At 43.1% G+C, this 25000-nt stretch overlaps 2 protein-coding genes and 1 long non-coding RNA gene across 4 annotated transcripts in view; 2 read left to right on the top strand and 1 right to left on the bottom strand.

Annotated features, from left to right (window-relative positions):
- The window catches only part of LOC132983207 (retinol dehydrogenase 12-like), a 10050-nt gene extending 966 nt beyond the window's left edge, over positions 1-9084 (top strand). Inside the window, exons 2-7 of one of the 2 annotated variants that reach the window (XM_061049442.1) lie at positions 2986-3120; positions 3511-3702; positions 3941-4102; positions 4208-4327; positions 6580-6784; positions 8777-9084. In XM_061049442.1, the coding sequence (XP_060905425.1) occupies positions 2986-3120; positions 3511-3702; positions 3941-4102; positions 4208-4327; positions 6580-6784; positions 8777-8882 (920 nt within the window). In that variant the 3' untranslated portion in view covers positions 8883-9084. The remainder of the gene's footprint in view (positions 1-2985; positions 3121-3510; positions 3703-3940; positions 4103-4207; positions 4328-6579; positions 6785-8776) is intronic. The other variant, XM_061049443.1, reaches the window with a different exon arrangement.
- Positions 9085-12000: 2916 nt separating this feature from the next.
- The window catches only part of plekho1b (pleckstrin homology domain containing, family O member 1b), a 19439-nt gene continuing 6439 nt past the window's right edge, over positions 12001-25000 (top strand). The window contains exons 1-3 of the mRNA XM_061049440.1: positions 12001-12273; positions 14186-14332; positions 22957-23097. Coding sequence (XP_060905423.1) covers positions 12247-12273; positions 14186-14332; positions 22957-23097 — 315 coding nt within the window. The 5' untranslated portion in view covers positions 12001-12246. The remainder of the gene's footprint in view (positions 12274-14185; positions 14333-22956; positions 23098-25000) is intronic.
- On the bottom strand, positions 14776-15326 carry LOC132983206 (uncharacterized). The gene is made up of 3 exons (XR_009674797.1): positions 15221-15326; positions 14923-15102; positions 14776-14891 (listed from the first exon to the last, which is right to left on the bottom strand). It is a non-coding gene; the product is annotated as an uncharacterized LOC132983206 (long non-coding RNA).

Below are 25000 nucleotides of genomic sequence, written 5' to 3'. Positions count from 1 at the left end.
GCAGCCTCTACCATCAGTGTGTGAATGTGTATGAATGGATGAGTTAATACTGATGGACTCTTTACTCAGCAGCCTCTACCATCAGTGTGTGAATGTGTATGAATGGATGAGTTAATACTGATGGACTCTTTACTCAGCAGCCTCTACCATCAGCGTGTGAATGTGTATGAATGGATGAGTTAATACTGATGGACTCTTTACTCAGCAGCCTCTACCATCAGCGTGTGAATGTGTATGAATGGATGAGTTAATACTGATGGACTCTTTACTCAGCAGCCTCTACCATCAGCGTGTGAATGTGTATGAATGGATGAGTTAATACTGATGGACTCTTTACGCAGCAGCCTCTACCATCAGCGTGTGAATGTGTATGAATGGATGAGTTAATACTGATGGACTCTTTACTCAGCGGCCTCTACCATCAGTGTGTGAATGTGTATGAATGGATGAGTTAATACTGATGGACTCTTTACTCAGCGGCCTCTACCATTAGTGTGTGAATGTGTAGGTGTGACTTTAAATGTGCTTTAAATAGAGAAGACTGGAAAAGCGCTCTACAAGCTCAAGTCCATTTATCCACACTGACAAACGTCTAAATCCAGTGATTCAGTATAAAAAGGTGTAGTATAGAAATGCTGACTTTAACAAACGGCCACTGAGTCACGGCTCCAGTTTGGTTTGATACTCTGGTAATAAGAAAGTCCAGTGCAACACTGCTGAAATTGGACAACAGCATCTGTCATTCAAATCCCCTGAGCCAATTGGATGCAGTCTGCAGCCTCTACCCCCTTTCCCCAGGTGAACTAATCACCTGATTGAAACCAATCAAGGGCTGTATCCGAATTGCCAAGTACCTACTCAATCTGTCAGTAGTCAGTACCTACTATCTGCTGTATACTGTTTAGTACCTACTATCTGCTGTATACTGTTTAGTACCTACTATCTGCTGTATACTGTTTAGTATCTACTATCTGCTGTATACTGTTTAGTATCTACTATCTGCTGTTTACTGTTTAGTACCTACTATCTGCTGTTTACTGTTTAGTACCTACTATCTGCTGTATACTGTTTAGTATCTACTATCTGCTGTTTACTGTTTAGTACCTACTATCTGCTGTTTACTGTTTAGTACCTACTATCTGCTGTATACTGTTTAGTACCTACTATCTGCTGTATACTGTTTAGTATCTACTATCTGCTGTTTACTGTTTAGTACCTACTATCTGCTGTTTACTGTTTAGTACCTACTATCTGCTGTATACTGTTTAGTACCTACTATCTGCTGTATACTGTTTAGTATCTACTATCTGCTGTTTACTGTTTAGTACCTACTATCTGCTGTTTACTGTTTAGTACCTACTATCTGCTGTATACTGTTTAGTACCTACTATCTGCTGTATACTGTTTAGTATCTACTATCTGCTGTATACTGTTTAGTATCTACTATCTGCTGTATACTGTTTAGTACCTACTATCTGCTGTATACTGTTTAGTATCTACTATCTGCTGTATACTGTTTAGTATCTACTATCTGCTGTATACTGTTTAGTATCTACTATCTGCTGTATACTGTTTAGTACCTACTATCTGCTGTATACTGTTTAGTATCTACTATCTGCTGTATACTGTTTAGTACCTACTATCTGCTGTATACTGTTTAGTATCTACTATCTGCTGTATACTGTTTAGTACCTACTATCTGCTGTATACTGTTTAGTATCTACTATCTGCTGTATACTGTTTAGTACCTACTATCTGCTGTATACTGTTTAGTACCTACTATCTGCTGTTTATTGTTTAGTATCTACTATCTGCTGTTTACTGTTTAGTACCTACTATCTGCTGTATACTGTTTAGTATCTACTGTTCAGTATGCGCGCACAGTAGGCAGATTGTTCCTACTTCGTCTGATTCATTCAGTATGGAAGTGAGGTCATTTACGTTTCCCGAACCGGCCGCATCCACCCGTTTTTTTTTGTTTTTGTTTTTGTTTGTTTATCTTTATTCAAGAAGAGTAATGCTCATATACAGTCAGGTAAACAAAAAACAATATCACAATGTAAATCAAGTAAAAGATTAAATAACTAAATAACATACAGTACATAAAGAACAAATGAAAGACAGTAATATACAGAATATAAAATAAACCAATAAAGACACATTTAAATAGTGAAATCATTATTTAAATAGAGGGAGAAAGGTTTTATAGTAATGCAGATATTTGTTTTATTTTCTGTTGTTAATTAAAAGTAATGATTTCAGTCGGGACTTTAACTCTAGATTAAAAATTGATTCAATTAATCCACGCTCGTTTGTTTTGATTTGGAGGCGCACGTGACGTGAGGATTTACGTTTAATTTCGCACAGCATTGTGGGTAAAATACAATTCATTTCCTGAAAGCACGCATCCGATCCATACTGCATGAAACCAGGAAGTTAGTATCCATACTGAAATGTTCAGTATACTGAGGTGGACCCAAAAAATGACCTCTGAATGACCACGAGAGTTCAGTCTACTGAAACTCCTACTGAAAAGTACTGACTACTGAACTGTGGGTATTCGGAAAGGGCCAAGCAGTCAGCCAGAAGGCAGCAGGACACCGTCATTCCTAAAACAGTCATGGGCCCTTTCCGAATAGTCACAGTTCAGTAGTCAGTACTTTTCAGTAGGAGTTTCAGTAGACTGAACGTAAATTTACCTGAAATGAGCGTGATCTAGAAACACAGTTAAGCAGTGAGTACAGTATGTTATTCTTCTTTTCTCTAGTCCCTCAATTAAACAACTTTTATACACGAGGGGAGGAGTCAGCCGGCCGTCCGGGCGATGTAAACAAAGTGAAGATAGGACTCTGAAAACTCTGAAAACATCACAGACAGCTGCAGTTCACCTCTTCCTTAACAAACTGTTTTCAGGCTCTAAAACAGAGAAGTGTGTTTGATTATGAGTACAGGATGTAAAGCAGTGTGTGTATCTGTGTGTTTCAGGTGTGGTCGTGTTCAGGAGGTGGATTGCAGGTGGAGTGTGTCGCTGTTCGGTGCATCTGGCCGGGAAGACAGTTCTGATCACCGGAGCAAACGCCGGCATCGGCAGAGAGACGAGCAGAGACCTCGCACGCAGAGGTCAGAGTGTGTGTGATTACCCGCGTTGTGGGGACATAGACGTGTTTATACCGTGATGTTTACAGATACGATGGGTGTGTTTGATTTGTTGTAGGGCCCGGGTGGTGACGGGTGTGTTTGATTTGTTGTAGGGCCCGGGTGGTGACCGGTGTGTTTGATTTGTTGTAGGGCCCGGTTGGTGATGGGTGTGTTTGATTTGTTGTAGGGCCCGGGTGGTGACGGGTGTGTTTGATTTGTTGTAGGGCCCGGGTGGTGATGGGTGTGTTTGATTTGTTGTAGGGCCCGGGTGGTGACCGGTGTGTTTGATTTGTTGTAGGGCCCGGGTGGTGACGGGTGTGTTTGATTTGTTGTAGGGCCCAGGTGGTGACGGGTGTGTTTGATTTGTTGTAGGGGCCCGGGTGGTGATGGCGTGCAGGGACCTCACCCGAGCAGAGCAGGCGGCTGAGGAGATCCGTCTTGCGACAGGTAACGGTAACGTGACGGTCAGACACCTGGACCTGGCCTCGGTTTACTCCGTCAAACAGTTCGCTAAAGATTTCATCGACAGTGAAGACAGACTGGACATCCTCATCAACAACGCAGGTGAGCTCACCTGTCTGTCTGTTCACCTGTCTCACTCCACCTGACTGTCTGTTCACCTGTCTCTCTCTACCTGTCTCTCTCTCCCTCTACCTGTCTGTCTGTTCACCTGTCTCTCTCCACCTGACAGTCTGCTCACCTGTCTCTCTCTCTCTCTCCACCTGTCTGTCTGCTCACCTGTCTCTCTCTCTCTCCACCTGTCTGTCTGCTCACCTGTCTCTCTCTCTCCACCTGTCTGCAGGAGTGATGATGTGTCCAAAAGGGCTGACCGAGGACGGTTTTGAGACTCAGCTGGCTGTCAATCATCTAGGTCACTTCCTGCTGACCAATCTGCTGCTTCCTATGCTGATTAGCTCCGCCCCCAGCCGTGTGGTCACTGTGTCCTCCATCGCCCACAAAGGGGGTATGACCTCTGACCTCTGACCTCTGATGTGTCTCTGTGATGTTTTTAAGTCTTGTTTGTTTGTTCTGACACATTTGATATGTTTTTGTTTTCCTGATTCCTCAGGTCGTATCGACCTTGACGACCTGTTCTTCAGCACGAGGCCGTACAGCCCTCTGGAGAGTTACAAACAGAGCAAACTGGCTAACGTCCTGTTCTCCAGAGAACTCGCCCAACGACTCAAAGGTCCAGACAAACACTCACAGGTCTCCATCAGAGACTCTTTACAGATGTTTCCATCCTCTGGAGAAGGAGGGGTATTAGCAAGCGTTCAGTTATCAACGCTAAACAGACTGTGCTCATGGCTAGTTTGTTAGCTGCTAATGAGCTAGTTAACCACAGAATGAGATCCTGTTTATGCTGGTAGCTTAGCACAGTCATTTATTCATATGGTGAAAATCCAACAACAATCCTGACTCCAAAACATGAGCCTCCGCAAACTAATCAACATATGACAAACAATAGACGAGCTAACAATCCAGGTATGGTTCTTACAGACTCGGATAGCTGCTAACTGTTGCCAACATGTAAATAAATAATGTTCTAATGTGTCTGGTTGTAAAAAGTTGAGCTCAGACAGGACGGACTGTAAATCCAATAAAGCTCACAGAGAGTCAGATTATTAGTCTGATATCTACAGGAACAAATCTTCAAAAGACTCCAAAACCACAAACACGACCCAGAGGTCAAAGGTCAGGGACTGAATTAGCTGAGGTGACACCTAGCAGACAGCTAGCAGCTCCCACCTGTCACTCAAAAAGGCCACGCCCCCTAATATTACATCACTTTAAGCTTTAATATAATGTTAACAAGTGAGTTGTATAAACATTCAGCCCGAACAGTTGAAGAGAGAAATGAGATCTAGAGACCCAAACTGTTTTTATACCAGGATGTAAACATGTTTATTTTAACATGGGGCTCTATGGAGACTGACTCACTGCAGGAGACAGACTCCAGTGGACACTGGAGGAACTGCAGCTGTAAAGTTGTACATTTTAACATGGGGCTCTATGGGGACTGACTCACTGCAGGAGACAGACTCCAGTGGACACTGGAGGAACTGCAGCTGTAAAGTTAGACATTTTAACATGGGGCTCTATGGGGACTGACTCACTGCAGGAGACAGGCTCCAGTGGACACTGGAGGAACTGCAGCTGTAAAGTTAGACATTTTAACATGGGGCTCTATGGGGACTGACTCACTGCAGGAGACAGACTCCAGTGGACACTGGAGGAACTGCAGCTGTAAAGTTAGACATTTTAACATGGGGCTCTATGGGGACTGACTCACTGCAGGAGACAGACTCCAGTGGACACTGGAGGAACTGCAGCTGTAAAGTTAGACATTTTAACATGGGGCTCTATGGGGACTGACTCACTACAGGAGACAGACTCCAGTGGACACTGGAGGAACTGCAGCTGTAAAGTTGGACATTTTAACATGGGGCTCTATGGGGACTGACTCACTACAGGAGACATTTTAACATGGGGCTCTATGGGGACTGACTCACTGCAGGAGACAGACTCTAGTGGACACTGGAGGAACTGCAGCTGTAAAGTTGTACATTTTAACATGGGGCTCTATGGGGACTGACTCACTGCAGGAGACAGACTCCAGTGGACACTGGAGGAACTGCAGCTGTAAAGTTAGACATTTTAACATGGGGCTCTATGGGGACTGACTCACTACAGGAGACATTTTAACATGGGGCTCTATGGGGACTGACTCACTGCAGGAGACAGACTCTAGTGGACACTGGAGGAACTGCAGCTGTAAAGTTAGACATTTTAACATAGAGCTCTATGGGGACTGACTCACTGCAGGAGACAGACTCCAGTGGACACTGGAGGAACTGCAGCTGTAAAGTTGGACATTTTAACATGGGGCTCTATGGGGACTGACTCACTGCAGGAGACAGACTCCAGTGGACACTGGAGGAACTGCAGCTGTAAAGTTGGACATTTTAACATGGGGCTCTATGGGGACTGACTCACTGCAGGAGACAGACTCCAGTGGACACTGGAGGAACTGCAGCTGTAAAGTTGGACATTTTAACATGGGGCTCCATGGGGACTGACTCACTGCAGGAGACAGACTCTAGTGGACACTGGAGGAACTGCAGCTGTAAAGTTGGACATTTTAACATGGAGCTCTATGAGGACTGACTCACTACAGGAGACAGACTCTAGTGGACACTGGAGGAACTGCAGCTGTAAAGTTGGACATTTTAACATGGAGCTCTATGAGGACTGACTCACTGCAGGAGACAGACTCTAGTGGACACTGGAGGAACTGCAGCTGTAAAGTTGGACATTTTAACATGGAGCTCTATGAGGACTGACTCACTGCAGGAGAGAGTAGTAGTAACAGATCAGGGAACCTGTTGTTTCTTCTTCCTGTTTGTGTGTGACCTTAATGTTTGTCTGAATTCTCTTCAGGCACTGGTGTGTCGTCGTTTTGTCTCCACCCTGGTGTGATCTACACAGATCTGGGGCGTCACGTTTACACCTCGTTCCCTTTTTTGAGGCCTCTGCTGAGCCTTCCCAACTTGATGTTCATGAAGACTCCCCGGCAGGGCAGTCAGACCACGCTGTACTGCGCCCTGACCCCGGGCCTGGAGGGGCTGTCTGGACGTTACTTCAGGTAAAGATGATGACCTGATCCTCTGTCACTCGCAGTCAGAACTAAGGCTGTCAAAACGTTTGATCCTTTTTGATACCACATATTCAAAAAGTGCAAAAGCTTTCAAACAAACTACATCATTCCAAAAGACAGCTGTAGAAGGTGTAGAAGAGGAATTAATCCATCGACATTTAAAGCAAGTGTGCACGAGTTTGTCTGCAATTTTTGATCATTCAGAACGAGAAATCGCTCAATAAAGAGCGTCAAAGATTAAAAATCTAGTATCATGACAACATTAGAACTCAAAGAGTTTGTTTTTAAAGTCAGTCAGTGTGACGTCCTCATAAACCACATAAACCTGTTTATTTATAGAATAGAATACAATTAGGCTACTTTATTGATCCCAAACTGGGAAATTGTGGCGTTACAGCAGCAGGTTATCCAACACACAGTGGCCCTCACTTATCAAACGTACGTACGGCAGAAAAATGGGTGTACGGTCATTTCCACCCAAAGTTCGGCACTTATCAATTTGGATGTGAGCGGAGGGTACGCTCAAATCTCATACCAGGTCTCAGTTCGTGTACGCACGTTTTCAGCTCAGTGTGGACTTGCAGTGCAGTGAATCTGTCTGTGTCGGAGAATCATTAGATCATACTATAACAGTGCTCGTTAAGACAGATAGATAGAGGTTCACAGATTTACTGTTAGATAAGATATCTCAAATGTATTTTATATTACGCTCCACCTCTAACGATCTCTGTAGGCTACATCGCTTTTTAAATAATGTTGAGCAGCGCGAGCTGTCAGGTGATTTATTTAGTTGTGTGTTTTATTTGATGAATTTTTGTTTGTGTAATCGATTTACTTTAAAGATTAGAGAGGCTGCTTTCAGTAAATACATGTTAAACGTTCACGCACACAGGAATATCACTGCAGAAAATACTGAGACAAATTAAAACAGAAAAACTAAAAACATTTACTTTAAAAGGACAGAAAAACTTCCAGAGGTTAGTAAATACAACTTTTAGCCTCTGAAATATGAAATATTTAGGAATACAGAACATCAACATTAGATCATAATGTGCCACATGCGTAATTGCGCACAGCAGACGCCCTGAGGCCAGAGACTACATGTGACATAATAACCAATAAAGAAATGCGGGGGTTGTAAGACAGAGTCAGGACCTTCTTTTATGTAAGTGTTAAATTCTTATGTTTGGAAAGAAGGCTAATCGGATGAGAAGTGCACATTGCACAGCGTTTGATCAAACACTTTATTCATTTGATGCAGGACGTTATCCGACACAGATGCAGGTTCGCCTTTACCACTTGTGCCTGATATTGAGGCTGAACCGATGAAGGAAGCCACTCGCTCCACGATCTGGGATTATTTCAGGGGGGGTCTGGTTGCCGTCCTCCGGTCCGCTCTGGGAGCTGCTTCTTTTAAGACCCGCAACACTAGGCTACATTGTAGTGATCGTATGGTCTGACCAGGTTTTTTAAACTAAAAGTATTTAAAAACTGTATATTATAGCTTATATTATGTACATTACATATCACGGATGTTATATATTTTTTATATTTAAAACCAACGCTGTTGAGATTTCATGCAGGCGCATTTCTTCTGAAGCTCCTACACTTCAGGCTGCCAAACAACACAATGTTATTCCTCTTTACTTCTCTCTGTTATGATGTCACTCAGGTCATATCTCGTTTCTCTTCTTTGCCGTATTAAGTATCTCCATGCCGTAAACTCTGGGGGCGAGGACAGCTGAGCCGTGAATAAATAGAGGCGTGGTATTTAAATGACGATCGTTTCCAGCCGCAACACTTATCAACACCCGGTCTTGCGTACGCTCTGACCAGCCAGATATGCACGTTTCATAGGTCCCACGAGGACCCTGTCGTACGATGATTTCTACACCAGATTGATAAGTGAGGGCCATTATGAGTAAAAAACACAATGTTAGCAAATCTAAACACCATATAATATTACATTTGTGGTTTCAGTGACTGTGCAGAGAAGGAAGCAGCTCCAGAGGGACGCGACGACGTGGTGGCGAGAAGGCTGTGGGAGGAGAGCGCCCGATTGGTCGGATTAAACGAAACAATCTGACCTCTGACCTTTAGATCGTTATGGAATGAAAGTAGGAATTCTATGATGTCTGTTTAGAATGTGATTTAAAAATAACTTCTTTTTTTTTGGTGTAATTTCTGTGAGAACGTGGTGCCTGATTGGACGATGTTTTACTGTTGACCTTTGACCTGCAGGGATGTCACAGCTTTTTTGTGCAAACTGAAAAAAAGTTTAAACTGAGTGTTGCAGATCCCACTTCCCCTTTAAGCCTAGTCTTAACCAATCAGGCCACACCTGAGCAATTAAGAGGCCTGCAGCAGGCCATGCTCACTCCTTTTGTTTGTGTCACACTGCTGAGCTGCATGACAGGCTGACAACTCTATTGTGACTCTGATAGATGCATTATTTGAGTGAGTATTTAGATGCATTATTTGAGTGAGTATTTGATGTGTAATTATAAGATTTTGTGCATTTATGAGATTGTTTAGTTAGTACGTAATTTGATTTACTGGTGTGGCCCTGATTATTGTTTTCCTTTTTTTAAATCATCTGACTACTATGCTTGTCACAAGTGGAATCAAGTTGTTGAGAAATAAAGCATGAAGAAACTCTCCTCTGGTCCCTGCACTTTAATTGCTGTACCACTGCAGAAGCTCTATTTTTGAACTGGTTTTACACACACTTTCTACACTGAGTGTTTTTTTTGTAATGGTTTTGTAAGACACACGAACATCAGCATACTTTCTCTGGAGTGTGATAAACGGACGGTTGCAGCTCATTGGCTGTCTTAAATTGTCTGAAAAAAAGTTTAATGGTGAAGTGAATATGTAGTTTAAAAAGATCCTCCTGTGATGATCCAGGTGTGTAAAGGTTCCTGTTTGTGATGAGGTGCAGAAAGCTGATGGACCAGCAGGGGGCAGCAGAGTGAGAAATAGAAAGTGTCTCTCCTTCTACAGAAACACAAAATCTCAGGAAAATAATAATTTCTCACGTTTTTAGATTCTTATTTTTAAACGTTCTTGACACATTATCAGAACACAAAAAGTTGAATGACACCAAAGAGCAGAGAACTCAAAAATGTATTCTCAGTGAGTTCATACTTCATAAACAAACTGAGAACATTCAAATCAGAGGACACAGATTTTGTTATTTACACTTATAATACTAACCTTTAATTATGAGAGCGAGGTTTCATATGAACTTCAGCTTCACGTGACATCAATGATTCAGGAAAAAATGAAACAAGATGTGAAAAAAAACATGAATCTAAAACGTCTTCTGCTTCAAGTTGCTTCATGTGGTGGTGATGATGATGTCACCGTCTGGCTCTGAGGTCATCACATTTCTGCAAGAGTCAATCCCCTCACACCCCCTCGCCACTTCCTGTCAGTCATGCAATACACAACTTCCACATTCTGCATTAAAAAAAATCTTGGAATATATTCTCGCCCCCTCGCCCACATATGGTCACTTCCTCAGAGAAAAAACCGGACCAGCCATCTCCTCAGAGCTTCTTTTAGGTCAACAGGTTGCTGTGCCAACAGCTTGTCAAACTCCTAACTCCTCCCCCTCTTTCTGGTCTTTTGGACTTGGACCATCATTGACTAAATGAACTTCATGCTAAGACTTCAAAGTAGACATTGAGATCATTAACTTCTGAGGGAATAAATCAGCTGACAAGTAGGAACACTTTATCATTGACCAACAGTGGAGTCGCCCCCTACTGGACATTAGGAAAAATGCAGGTTGAATACAATTAGTTTAATGTGAAAGGAGCAGTATGTAACTCTGCCCCCTAGTGTTTAAAATGGGTACTGCATTCTGAATTCTAAACATAAGAGAGCCGCCCCCCCCTCCTCTCTAGAGTCCATGCTCACACAGGTCACCATGTGGTGGACTCTGAAGCTTCAGTGTTTATCCAGCTCTGCATGGGTCTGTAAACCTTTCTGTGTTCTAACCTCTCTCCATTTTTCAAAAGCATCTCCAATATTGATCCTAGTTTGAGCACGTTTCTGCTCGTGGAGCTTATTAGAAACATGCAGAGGCTTTTTAGGTCGGGTACAATCACTTCTATCTGAACCACTTCTCTTGACCCGCTTCCATCGCTGCAACACCTGTTGACCTGATAACTGCTCTCATATCTGACAAACAGAGGGGCGTCCAAAACGGCCGTGTGGGGGGGGGGGGGGTCTTAAAAGTGCCTACCTTCTCTGGTCCAAACAAATCCAGAGCATTCAGGAGCAGAATCTAAAGTTAGAAGGAGGACATACTGACTGCTGCATTGTTGTCAGAGAAGCCAGCACTTCAACATGTTTCCTTAATGATCAGATAGTAAGATACCTTTATCATCTCACTCTCTACACATCTCACTGATTGGTCCTTTAAAGATGAGTCCTCTTCTCATCAACAGATTTAAAGTCTTTATCATATAAAGAGACATTTAACAGCCCATTGTTTCTGATTGGTTCTTGTGTCTGACATGAAGGTGGATCAGACTGGCAGAGGATCAGACGTGAAGCTTGTTGTTGTTGTTGTTGTTGTTGTTGTTCTTTAACGGAGCGTGTCGGTGGATAATCTGCCGATCAGCCTGCTCTCTCAGTCTGACCCACTTTGATGATCTGAGCTGGGAGTGAAACTGACTCCAGATCAGCAGCCTGCAAACATCTGCTGCATCACACTCAACCAGATTACACTGATCCAGATGTGAGCCGAGGATCACACACACACACACACACACACACACACACACACACACACACACACACACACACACACACACACACACACACACACACACACACACACACAAAAGTCCTACATAAAGTATCATGAAAAAAAGTACTTTTATTCTGAAAAACCTCAGAGAGAAACTTTTAATTTGACTACAGCTGAACTTGATTCAAATACTAAACTAATTAAAACTTTATTTTTACATTTATTATTACACAAACAATCAAAACTGCTGAGAGAATACCAGATATTGAAAATGAATCACTAACTGTCATCTTATCATCAGGCCGGATGTCTCATTGTGTCCCGTCTGTTTCGGCCTGTGGGGGGCGCTGTGTGGCTGCCGAGGAGCCGCGGAGCCAGCAGGGAGTCCGGGGGAGGAGGAGGAGGAGGAGGAGTAACCGGACACCGACTGACGGAGCGGCTCCTGGCCGGTCACAGCGCAGTGGAGTCCGGCAGCAGCAGGTCGGAGCAGCGGGGTCAGGAGCAGAGTTTGACCGGAGATCAGCAGTGAGGAGCCGGGGAGGCTCCGGTCCTCCATGCCGGACTTTGAGCGTGTTTCAGCCTCTTTTCTCCGCGCTCCCGCCGCTCTCTGAGGGGAATAACGGAGTTACCGTCAAAGTGGGAGAAGTCCCGTCATCAGCCCGGTACCGGAAGCCTGACAGCCGCCAACATGAAGAAGAACTCCTCCGGGAAACGGGTGAGTGTTACCGGAGCTCGTCACGGTCCGTTTTATCCCGGGTTCAACCGGAGCTCGAGGAACAAAAGCCTCAAGGATTAGATCAAAGCTTTTATTTTGAAAGGGAAATCAGCCTACAGCTGCTGAATAGCTGCTCTTCCGGACTTCAGAATAAAAGCGCTTAGATGTTTCTTTGCTCAGTTAAATAAAAGCGGTTTAAAAAGATCAGAAACACAGAAAGTGAGAGAGACTGAAGATTCCTCCTGAGAGGAAACGATCCGCGGGTTTAACCGGAAATCTGTTGAGCTGCTCCGGTTTCACTTACCGGACAGTTTAACCGACTTACATAAGAACGTAGACCCGAGTTAGAGTGACGTCACCTCCGAGCAGCTCACCTGGTTCATGTGTTCATCACCTGAGTGTTAAACTTGGATTTGATAACATTTCAATCCAAACGATATGAAGGTCGGTCACCTGTTCTTATTAAAGATCGTACAGGTAAACTCCCAGCTGTCATTGGGTGAGAGGCGGGGTTACACCCTGGACTGTTCACCAGCCAATCACAGAGCTGACATAGAGACAGACAACCAGCCACACTCACATTCACACCTACAGACAATTTAGAGTCAGCAGTTAACCTAACGAGCATGTGTTTGGACTGTGGGAGGAAGACGGAGAACCAGGAGAGAACCCACACATGAAGAACATGCAGACTCCACACAGAGAGACTCCTGTAGGACGGGGATTCAAACCAGGAACCTCCTCACAGAGAGACTCCTGACAGACGGGGATTCAAACCAGGAACCTCCTCACAGAGAGACTCCCGTCAGACGGGGATTCAAACCAGGAACCTCCTCACAGAGAGACTCCCGTCAGACGGGGATTCAAACCAGGAACCTCCTCACAGAGAGACTCCAGTCAGACGGGGATTCAAACCAGGAACCTCCACACAGAGAGACTCCTGAAGGACGGGGATTCAAACCAGGAACCTCCACACAAAGAGACTCCTGAAGGACGGGGATTCAAACCAGGAACCTCCTCACTGAGAGACTCCCGTCAGATGGGGATTCAAACCAGGAACCTCCTCACAGAGAGACTCCCGTCAGACGGGGATTCAAACCAGGAACCTCCTCACAGAGAGACTCCCGTCAGACGGGGATTCAAACCAGGAACCTCCTCACAGAGAGAGCTAATCACTGTACCACCGTACAGCTCCAAACATAAACCACATAAACAGACGGCGTCACTGCATGGTGTCCGATCATGGAGGTCATCTGTTCTCGTCTGTATAAATATGAACGTATGTTCACGGCTTACATTTCATTCTATGAAGCCAAAGGTCGTCCGGTGAAGATGAGCCTTTTGGCTAACTCGGGTACAAGACCTCTGTCTGAATGTAGATGAATGTCGTCTTAAACGATCCGTTCGAAGCTTTCATCGTTAAAATAATGTTTAATATCAATGATAGTGTGTGTGGGTGGGGGGCGGTGTGTGTGTGTGTGTGTGGGGAGGGGGGGGTGTGTCTGTGTGTGTGTGGGGGGGTGTGTGTGTCTGTGTGTGGGGGGGGGGTGTCTGTGTGTGTGTGGGGGGGTGTGTGTGTCTGTGTGTGGGGGGGGGGTGTCTGTGTGTGTGTGGGGGGGAGGGGTGTGTCTGTGTGTGGGGGGGGTGGGTGTGTGTGTTTGAATGACAATAGATCGTGTGAGTGTGAGGGCTGAGCTCCTTATCTTCTCTTCGACCCAAGACAAACTAAAGTAGTCAAAACGTTTCTCAGCCGTCCACAGTCCCCGGGTTCAAATATAAAGATGACCACATGTTACTAAAGAACCGTTTCTGTCATCTAAAATCTTGATTTGATTGACTTTAAACGTTGTGATGACGACCGACCGGCCGTCCGTCAGAGGCTCACTAAGGTTTTCACCTGTTCCCCTCTCAGGGCCCGCTGGACTCGGCGCCACCGCTCGCTCAGCCCGAGAAGGTCGGCTGGATCAGAAAGTTCTGCGGGAAAGGGATCTTCAGGGAGATCTGGAAGAACCGGTTTGTGGTTCTGAGGGCAGATCAGCTGTTCATCTGTGAGAAAGAGGTGAGGAGGAGTGGGCGGGGCCTACAGGTGACTGACACCTGTCACTCTTATCCCTGTACAGGAACATTAGACGTTTACAGAACATCAGTGAGTGTGACCGAGTTCTGCTGAGAACCACGAGACTAAAGACAATAGATAAACAATTTAATTTTATAATCAAATAATCAAAAAAGATTCTTCTTATTTCTACAGATAAACATCAGAGAACCCGTGATCACTCTGTGCAGCATTTATCACGTTCTTCACGGTTCTGTTGATGTTTTGGTTTGACTGTAAACAGAACGATTCCCCTCGACTGTCTGCAGGGTCGTTCTGCAGGAGTCGAGTTTCAGAGTGAGCTGAGACGCACACAGAGAGCTCCAGTTTCACTTCTGTACCAAACACAGGAGAGAACGTCCTCAGAGAACCTTTATCTCCAACAGAACATCATGTTAGAACCTTTATCTCCATCAGAACGTCATGTTAGAACCTTTAGCTACAACAGAACGTCATGTTAGAACCTTTATATATCTCACACTCTGAAAGAACCTTTATCTACAACAGAACGTCATGTTAGAACCTTTAGCTACAACAGAACATCATGTTAGAACCTTTATATATCTCACAGTCTGAAAGAACCTTTATCTCCATCAGAACGTCATGTTAGAACCTTTAGCTACAACAGAACGTCATGTTAGAACCTTTATATATCTCACAGTCTGAAAGAACCTTTATCTACAACAGAACGTCATGTTAGAACCTTTATCTACAACAGAACGTCATGTTAGAACCTTTATATATCTCACAGTCTGAAAGAACCTTTATCTACAACAGAACGTCATGTTAAAACCTTTATATATCTCACAGTCTGAAAGAACCTTTATCTACAACAGAACGTCATGTTAGAACCTTTATGCAGGACCTTATGTTATCCTTTAATCACTAAAAAGTTGTTTCAGAACCTTTTCCACTACAGAACTGTCTGATAGAACCTTTATTTAATACGGAAAACTTGGTTAGCACCTTATTACTACAGATTTCTCTAAAGTAATAACAGAATGTTCCACCAGAGCTTTGTCTGTTAGAACCTTTTCCAACTAGAAGCTAGAACCTTTTTAACGTGAGAATGTTCTCCGATATACTGAGTTAGTCCGAAATGAAAACTTTGAGCTTACAAACTTTTACATCCCATGGAGCCTCAACTGAAGGAACACCTCTGTAGCAGGAGCTGTTCTTTTAAAAAGTTACTTTTTGTTCTAAGCCAGGCTTCCAGTGTTCCCTTGCATTGATGCTTTATGCTAAGCTAGGCTAGGTGTGAAACTATGTGTGACCATAGATCACATTGATCTGATGCTTGAGAAGATAGAGAAAAAGAGTGTTTTATTCAGATTTTTCTAAATCTCACTGAGGTTTAAGTAAAGAAAAGCGGTCCAAAGACGTTACCCTGAGGAACCCCACATGTTATTAAAGATAAAGAATGAATTTGTTAAGCTAAATGAGTGCTATTTTAAATAACTGTGGAAACTTGGTGCTGGATTATGAAGTTCTCATTTCTCAGAGAAAACAAAGGTGTTTGTGTGATGACAGTGAAACCGTCACTTCTCTGTAATTTCAGATTTTAAGGAAGTCACAACAATGTGAAAAAAATTCTGTTAATTATCAGCATCGTTACAGAGTTTAAATCTTTAAAGACTCTGAGCAGCTTTTTAAAGGTTTTCAAGATTCAGCAGTAATAACACATGTATGATGATGCTGTTTCTAAATGTGACCTGACGGTTATTTTAATAATGTTTTCCTACATGTTTTAAAAGTGTAGAAGAAGAAGTTACAGACTCCACTCATAACCAGCTGACCAGATCATCAGTTATCTGTTACTCTCTGACGTCGACTCAAATTGACCCATCAGCTGTCACATGAAACACGACACTCAAATCTTTGAGTAACCTGTCTCACGACCAAATAAGGGGATCTCTGTGTGTGTGTGTGTGTGTGTGTGTGTGTGTGTGTGTGTGTGTGTGTGTGTGTGTGTGTGTGTGTGTGTGTGTGTGTGTGTGTGTGTGTGTGTGTGTGTGTGTGTGTGTGTGTGTGTGTGTGTGTGTGTGTGTGTGTGTGTGTGTGTGCTGACGTTCATACCATGTTCTTCCTCTATGGTGACAGTTCGGCTCATGGGACACTTCAGCGCTACTTCCTGTTTCATCAGGAATAGAAACCCGGTTTGACACGAGAAAACCACACACACAGACACACACTGATCACATGGGCTTAAGGTTGAACAGAATCACTCCTTTGAGACTCAGTCATTATCCTCTACAGAACATCATGATAGAACCTTTATCCTCTACAGAACATCCCCATTATCCTCTACAGAACATCATGATAGAACCTTTATCCTCTACAGAACATCGTGTTAGAACCATTACCCTCTACAGAACATCCCCATTATCCTCTACAGAACATCGTGTTAGAACCATTACCCTCTACAGAACATCCCCATTATCCTCTACAGAACATCGTGTTAGAACCATTACCCTCTACAGAACATCCCCATTATCCTCTACAGAACATCATGTTAGAACCTTTATCCTCTACAGAACATCATGTTAGAACCATTACCATCTACAGAACATCATGTTGGAACCTTTATCCTCTACAGAACATCATGTTAGAACCATTACCCTCTACAGAACATCCCCATTATCCTCTACAGAACATCATGTTAGAACCATTACCCTCTACAGAACATCCCCATTATCCTCTACAGAACATCATGTTAGATCCTTTATCCTCTACAGAACATCATGTTGGAACCTTTATCCTCTACAGAACATCGTGTTAGAACCTTTATCCTCTACAGAACATCATGTTAGAACCTTTACCCTCTACAGAACATCCCCATTATCCTCTACAGAACATCATGTTAGAACCTTTATGCTCTACAGAACATCGTGTTAGAACCTTTATCCTCTACAGAACATCATGTTAGAACCATTACCCTCTACAGAACATCATGTTGGAACCTTTACCCTCTACAGAACATCCCCATTATCCTCTACAGAACATCATGTTAGAACCTTTATCCTCTACAGAACATCCCCATTATCCTCTACAGAACATCATGTTAGAACATTTATGCTCTACAGAACATCGTGTTAGAACCTTTATCCTCTACAGAACATCATGTTGGAACCTTTACCCTCTACAGAACATCCCCATTATCCTCTACAGAACATCATGTTAGAACCTTTATCCTCTACAGAACATCCCCATTATCCTCTACAGAACATCATGTTAGAACCTTTATGCTCTACAGAACATCGTGTTAGAACCTTTATCCTCTACAGAACATCATGTTGGAACCTTTATCCTCTACAGAACATCGTGTTAGAACCTTTATCCTCTACAGAACATCCCCATTATCCTCTACAGAACATCATGTTAGAACATTTATGCTCTACAGAACATCATGTTAGAACCATTACCCTCTACAGAACATCCCCATTATCCTCTACAGAGCATCATGTTAGAACCTTTATCCTCTACAGAACATCATGTTGGAACCTTTATCCTCTACAGAACATCGTGTTAGAACCTTTATCCTCTACAGAACATCCCCATTATCCTCTACAGAACATCATGTTAGAACCTTTATGCTCTACAGAACAAAGTGTTAGAACCTTTATCCTCTACAGAACATCATGTTAGAACCATTACCCTCTACAGAACATCATGTTGGAACCTTTACCCTCTACAGAACATCCCCATTATCCTCTACAGAACATCATGTTAGAACCTTTATGCTCTACAGAACATCGTGTTAGAACCTTTATCCTCTACAGAACATCATGTTGGAACCTTTATCCTCTACAGAACATCATGTTAGAACCTTTATCCTCTACAGAACATCGTGTTAGAACCTTTATCCTCTACAGAACATCCCCATTATCCTCTACAGAACATCATGTTAGAACATTTATGCTCTACAGAACATCATGTTAGAACCATTACCCTCTACAGAACATCCCCATTATCCTCTACAGAGCATCATGTTAGAACCTTTATCCTCTACAGAACATCATGTTGGAACCTTTATCCTCTACAGAACATCGTGTTAGAACCTTTATCCTCTACAGAACATCCCCATTATCCTCTACAGAACATCATGTTAGAACCTTTAGCCTCTACAGAACATCATGTTAGAACCATTACCCTCTACAGAACATCCCCATTATCCTCTACAGAACATCATGTTAGAGCCTTTATCCTCTACAGAACATCATGTTGGAACCTTTATCCTCTACAGAACATCGTGTTAGAACCTTTATCCTCTACAGAACATCATGTTAGAACCTTTACCCTCTACAGAACATCCCCATTATCCTCTACAGAACATCATGTTAGAACCTTTATGCTCTACAGAACAAAGTGTTGGAACCTTTATCCTCTACAGAACATCATGTTAGAACCATTACCCTCTACAGAACATCATGTTGGAACCTTTACCCTCTACAGAACATCCCCATTATCCTCTACAGAACATCATGTTAGAACCTTTATGCTCTACAGAACATCGTGTTAGAACCTTTATCCTCTACAGAACATCATGTTGGAACCTTTATCCTCTACAGAACATCATGTTGGAACCTTTATCCTCTACAGAACATCATGTTGGAACCTTTGTTACTACAGTCCGTGTGATGGGTTCTTTATGGGGTCACTGTGTTAATCTTTATCCTGCTCATATCTTAAACCTGCTCACAAACTGTCACACTCATTAATCTGCTGTTTTAATGAGCTGTGTGTGTGTGTGTGTGTGTGTGTGTGTGTGTGTGTGTCCTCTAAATGAGACCATTGACGGGGGGTTTGGGGGGTGGGGTGCTTCCATGGCAACAGAAGCCTTCAAAGGCATCAGCAGAAATCAAGGATTCAGAGCTGAGGCATGATGGGAGTTGTAGGCGAGGTCACTCTCATCATGTTTCTGTGTCAGTGTCCAACATGAAGCAGATCTTACCTGGATACTACATCTCCCACAATCCATCAGCATCTCTGCAGACATGTGGAGCAAAATGCTTCCCGCTGGGTGTTAGCGCGTGGTTGCTAACATGTTGCTAATAGTTTATCAGTGTAAGCAGGCTCTGCCAGGTGTTGCTAACTGGTTTCCACTTGAACGCGGTGGCTGCTGCACAAGGTTAAAAGTAGTTAACGAGGTCATCACTCGGACTTCGGGTGACTTCTATGGTATGTTGCTCTGACTTCACTCAATGGTTGACACATAGAGAAATTCACCATCTGGTTGCTGATTGGGTTCTGATTAAGGATCTTTACTTTACTCTTTACTTTAGATATTTGATACTATCTTTCTTATTTGATCAATAGTATCAAAAAGTAGTGAAACATGTGATTAATAAGACAGGTGTGTTGGAGAGGAATGAATCCATCTAACATGGCAGAAACAAACACACTCAAACAGTGTGCTGGAGTTTGTCTGCAATGTTTGAGAATTAAAAACCATTGATTAAAAAACAGAGTGTGAAGGAAGTAGCTGCAGGTTTACACTCAGTTTAGTCTCCTGTGGGAAGAGGTCAAAGGTCAGTGAGTGGACATTATGTAAGCAGCTCTCTGATCACTGCGGATTGATTATTGATCACCTGATGGACAGCCAGAGGGGAGGACTGACCTCACACACACACACACACACACACACACACACACACACACACAGAAAAACAGCTTAGAGCGAACAGAAAGCTAACAGAGATCCTCCATCAGAACAGACAACAGAAACAATGAGTGTGTGTGTCTGTGTGTGTGTGTCCATGTCCATGTGTGGTGGGCGTGGCCTCTCTCCCAGGATGTCTCAGTTTAAGATGGTTAATTATGGATGCTGTTTCCATGGGGATTAACGAGCTAAAGTTAACCTGCAGACCTGAGCTGCTGCAGGAAACATGCTAACACCTGGTGTGTGTGTGTGTGTGTGTGTGTGTGTGTGTCAGAGCTATATGTAGCAGCAGCTCTTCCTGTCTGACGTGTGGTTAACATGCAGACTGTTAGTAGTGAGTAGTTAACAGACATCATGAGATGTGATCTCTGCTCGTGTTATCTGTTTAATATCAGCTCTGAGCACGAGCATTTACACTTGTGAACAGTGATCCTCTGGGAGGCTGACCTCCCCTCAGGCAGCCAACGCTCCACATTCTACCCCTGAGTGTTTATTTCAGGTTGTTGGGGGGTTCATGGCAGTGTGCTTCCATTGGTTTGTGGGCGGGGCTTCAGGAGCCCCGAGGGGAGGATTGTGTCATCAGACTCCTGGTAACCAAACGTTCACAACGTTTTTGTACAATTTCCACTGTGCAGGAGTTTGTGTGTGTTGATGTATGAAAAGTGTCAGATTGTTGATTAAACAACAAATTAAACAACCAAAAGTTTCCTGAGACTTCTCTTTACGAAACAAACCCTTCTTCAACGTGAATCATCACTTCCTGTTGGTTTAAACTTGTTGTTTTCATGTCTGTAAAGGAAGTAGACTATTTGAGTTTGCATTTTATTTTGCTATTTATATATTGATATTCTGTTTAAGGAAGTGTTCAGCAGCCGCAGAACTGAAAGTCTCTGTGTGGTCTCTGATGCTGCTTTCACTCCAACCCAAACATTACCCCAACATTACCCCAACATTACCTGAACATTACCCCAACTTTACCTGAACATTACCTGAACTTTACCCCAACTTTACCTGAACATTACCCCAACTTTACCTGAACTTTACCTAAACATTACCCGAACTTTACCTGAACATTACCTGAACTTTACCCAAACATTACCCGAACTTTACCTGAACATTACCCCAACTTTACCTGAACATTACCTGAACTTTACCCAAACATTACCCCAACTTTACCTGAACATTACCCAAACTTTACCTGAACATTACCTGAACTTTACCTGAACATTACCTGAACTTTACCTGAACTTTACCCAAACATTACCTGAACTTTACCCAAACATTACCTGACCATTACCCGAACATTACCTGAACTTTACCTGAACTTTACCCAAACATTACCTGAACTTTACCTGAACATTACCTGAACTTTACCTGAACATTACCTGAACCTTACCTGAACATTACCCCAACTTTACCTGAACATTATCCCAACTTTACCTGACCATTACCCGAACATTACCTGAACTTTACCTGAACTTTACCCAAACATTACCTGAACTTTACCTGAACTTTACCTGAACATTACCTGAACCTTACCTGAACATTACCCCAACTTTACCTGAACATTACCCCAACTTTACCCAAACATTACCTGACCATTACCTGAACATTACCTGAACGTTACCTGAACTTTACCTAAACATTACCTGAACTTTACCTTAACTTTACCTGAACTTTACCTGAACATTACATGAACTTTACCTGAACTTTACCCGAACTTTACCTGAACTTTACCTAAACATTACCTGAACTTTACCTGAACTTTATCTTAACTTTACCTGAACTTTACCTGAACTTTACCTGAACATTACATGAACATTACCTGAACTTTACCCAAACATTACCTGACCATTACCTGAACATTACCTGAACGTTACCTGAACTTTACCTAAACATTACCTGAACTTTACCTTAACTTTACCTGAACTTTACCTGAACATTACATGAACTTTACCTGAATATTACCTGAACATTACCCGAACTTTACCTGAATATTACCTGAACATTACCTGAACTTTACCTGAACTTTACCTGAACATTACCTGAACTTTACCTGAATATTACCTGAACTTTACCTGAACTTTACCTAAACATTACCTGAACTTTACCTGAACATTACATGAACTTTACCTGAACATTACCTGAACTTTACCTGAACTTTACCTAAACATTACCTGAACTTTACCTGAACTTTATCTTAACTTTACCTGAACTTTACCTGAACTTTACCTGAACATTACATGAACATTACCTGAACTTTACCTGAACATTACCTGAACATTACCTGAACATTACATGAACATTACCTGAACTTTACCTGAACTTTACGTAAACATTACCTGAACTTTACCTGAACTTTACCTGAACTTTACATGAACTTTACCTGAACATTACCTGAACATTACATGAACATTACCTGAACATTACCTGAACTTTATCTGAACATTACCTGAACTTTACCTGAACATTACCTGAGTTTTACCTGAATATTACCTGAACTTTATCTGAACATTACATGAACATTACCTGAACTTTACCTGAACATTACCTTAACTTTACCTGAACATTACATGAACTTTACCTGAACTTTACTTGAACTTTACCTGAACATTACCTGAACTTTACCTGAACTTTACTTGAACTTTACCTGAACTTTACCTGAACGTTACCTGAACTTTACCTGAACTTTACCTGAACATTACCTGAACTTTACCTGAACTTTACCTGAACATTACCTGAACATTGCCTGAACATTACTTGAACATTACCCCAACTTTACCAGAACATTACCTGAACTTTACCTGAACCTTCAGAGGTATTTCTCAGGTGTTTTTGAAGTTCAGAGCTTAAAATACACCTGACTACAGATGAAACCGTCTGTTTGGTTTAATCTGGATCAAGGCCTGTGTGACCTGTGTGTGTACAGGTGAAGGACCTAGGTCGGGCTGACCAGGTGTGTGACCTGTCGGACTACGAGCGCTGTGAAGAGATCAGAAAGAACAAGAGCCGCAGCAAAAAGAACCACAGCAAGTTCAGACTGCAGCGCTGCAGCTCACCTGGAAACACGGTACACCTGTCTGTCTGTCTGTGCACCTGTCTGTCTGTCTTTTTACCTGTCTGTCTATGCACCTGTCTGTCTATCTGTTTACCTGTCTGTCTGTCTGTGCACATGTCTGTCTGTCTGTACACCTGTCTGTCTGTCTGTTTACCTGTCTGTACACCTGTCTGTCTGTCTGTTTACCTGTCTGTCTGTCTGTACACCTGTCAGTCTGTCCTGATAAACGATGACACCTGGAAACACGGTACACCTGTCTGTCTTTTTACCTGTCTGTCTGTGCACCTGTCTGTCTGTCTTTTTACCTGTCCGTCTGTGCACCTGTCTGTCTGTCTTTTTACCGGTCTGTCTGTCTGTACACCTGTCTGTCTGTCTGTTTACCTGTCTGTCTGTTTACCTGTCTATCTGTTTACCTGTCTGTCTGTCTGTACACCTGTCTGTCTGTCTGTCTGTTTACCTGTCTGTCTGTCTGTGCACCTGTCTGTCTATCTGTTTACCTGTCTGTCTGTCTGTCTGTACACCTGTCTGTCTGTCTGTCTGTTTACCTGTCTGTCTGTCTATCTGTTTACCTGTCTGTCTGTCTGTACGTCTGTCTGTCTGTTTGTTTACCTGTCTGTCTGTCTACCTGTCTATCTGTTTACCTGTCTGTCTCTCTGTCTGTACACCTGTCTGTCTGTCTGTTTACCTGTCTGTCTGTCTGTACACCTGTCTGTCTGTTTACCTGTCTGTCTGTCTGGACACCTGTCAGTCTGTCCTGATAAACGATGACACCTGGAAACACGGTACACCTGTCTGTCTTTTTACCTGTCTGTCTGTCTTTTTACCTGTCTGTCTGTTTACCTGTCTGTCTATCTGTTTACCTGTCTGTCTGTATGTGCACATGTCTGTCTGTACACCTGTCTGTCTGTTTACCTGTCTGTCTCTCTGTCTGTACACCTGTCTGTCTGTCTGTCTGTCTGTTTACCTGTCTGTCTGTACACCTGTCTGTCTGTTTACCTGTCTGTCTGTCTGTCTGTACACCTGTCAGTCTGTCCTGATAAACGATGACACCTGGAAACACGGTACACCTGTCTGTCTTTTTACCTGTCTGTCTGTCTTTTTACCTGTCTGTCTGTGCACCTGTCTGTCTGTCTTTTTACCTGTCTGTCTGTCTGTGCACCTGTCTGTCTGTCTGTCTGTACACCTGTCTGTCTGTCTGTTTACCTGTCTGTCTGTGCGCCTGTCTGTCTATCTGTGTACCTGTCTGTCTGTCTGTACACCTGTCTATCTGTTTACCTGTCTGTCTGTCTGTCTGTTTACCTGTCTGTCTGTGCACCTGTCTGTCTGTCTGTACACCTGTCTGTCTGTCTTTTTACCTGTCTGTCTTTCTGTGCACCTGTCTGTCTGTCTGTCTGTCTGTACACCTGTCTGTTTACCTGTTTGTCTATCTGTTTACCTGTCTGTCTGTACACCTGTCTGTTTACCTGTTTGTCTATCTGTTTACCTGTCTGTCTGTTTACCTGTCTGTCTATCTGTTTACCTGTCTGTCTCTGCACCTGTCTGTCTGTCTGTACACCTGTCTGTCTGTTTACCTGTCTGTTTACCTGTCTGTCTGTGCACCTGTCTGTCTATCTGTGTACCTGTCTGTCTGTCTGTCTGTACACCTGTCTGTCTGTCTATCTGTTTACCTGTCTGTCTGTCTGTCTGTTTACCTGTCTGTCTGTCTGTACACCTGTCAGTCTGTCCTGATAAACGATGACACCTGGAAACACAGTACACCTGTCTGTCTTTTTACCTGTCTGTCTGTGCACCTGTCTGTCTGTCTTTTTACCTGTCTGTCTGTGCACCTGTCTGTCTGTCTTTTTACCTGTCTGTCTGTGCACCTGTCTGTCTGTCTTTTTACCTGTCTGTCTGTGCACCTGTCTGTCTGTCTTTT

This window comes from Labrus mixtus, chromosome 11 (genome assembly GCF_963584025.1).
Source record: "Labrus mixtus chromosome 11, fLabMix1.1, whole genome shotgun sequence".
Lineage (NCBI taxonomy): Eukaryota > Metazoa > Chordata > Actinopteri > Labriformes > Labridae > Labrus > Labrus mixtus.
This window is presented reverse-complemented; position numbering and strand designations above follow the sequence as displayed.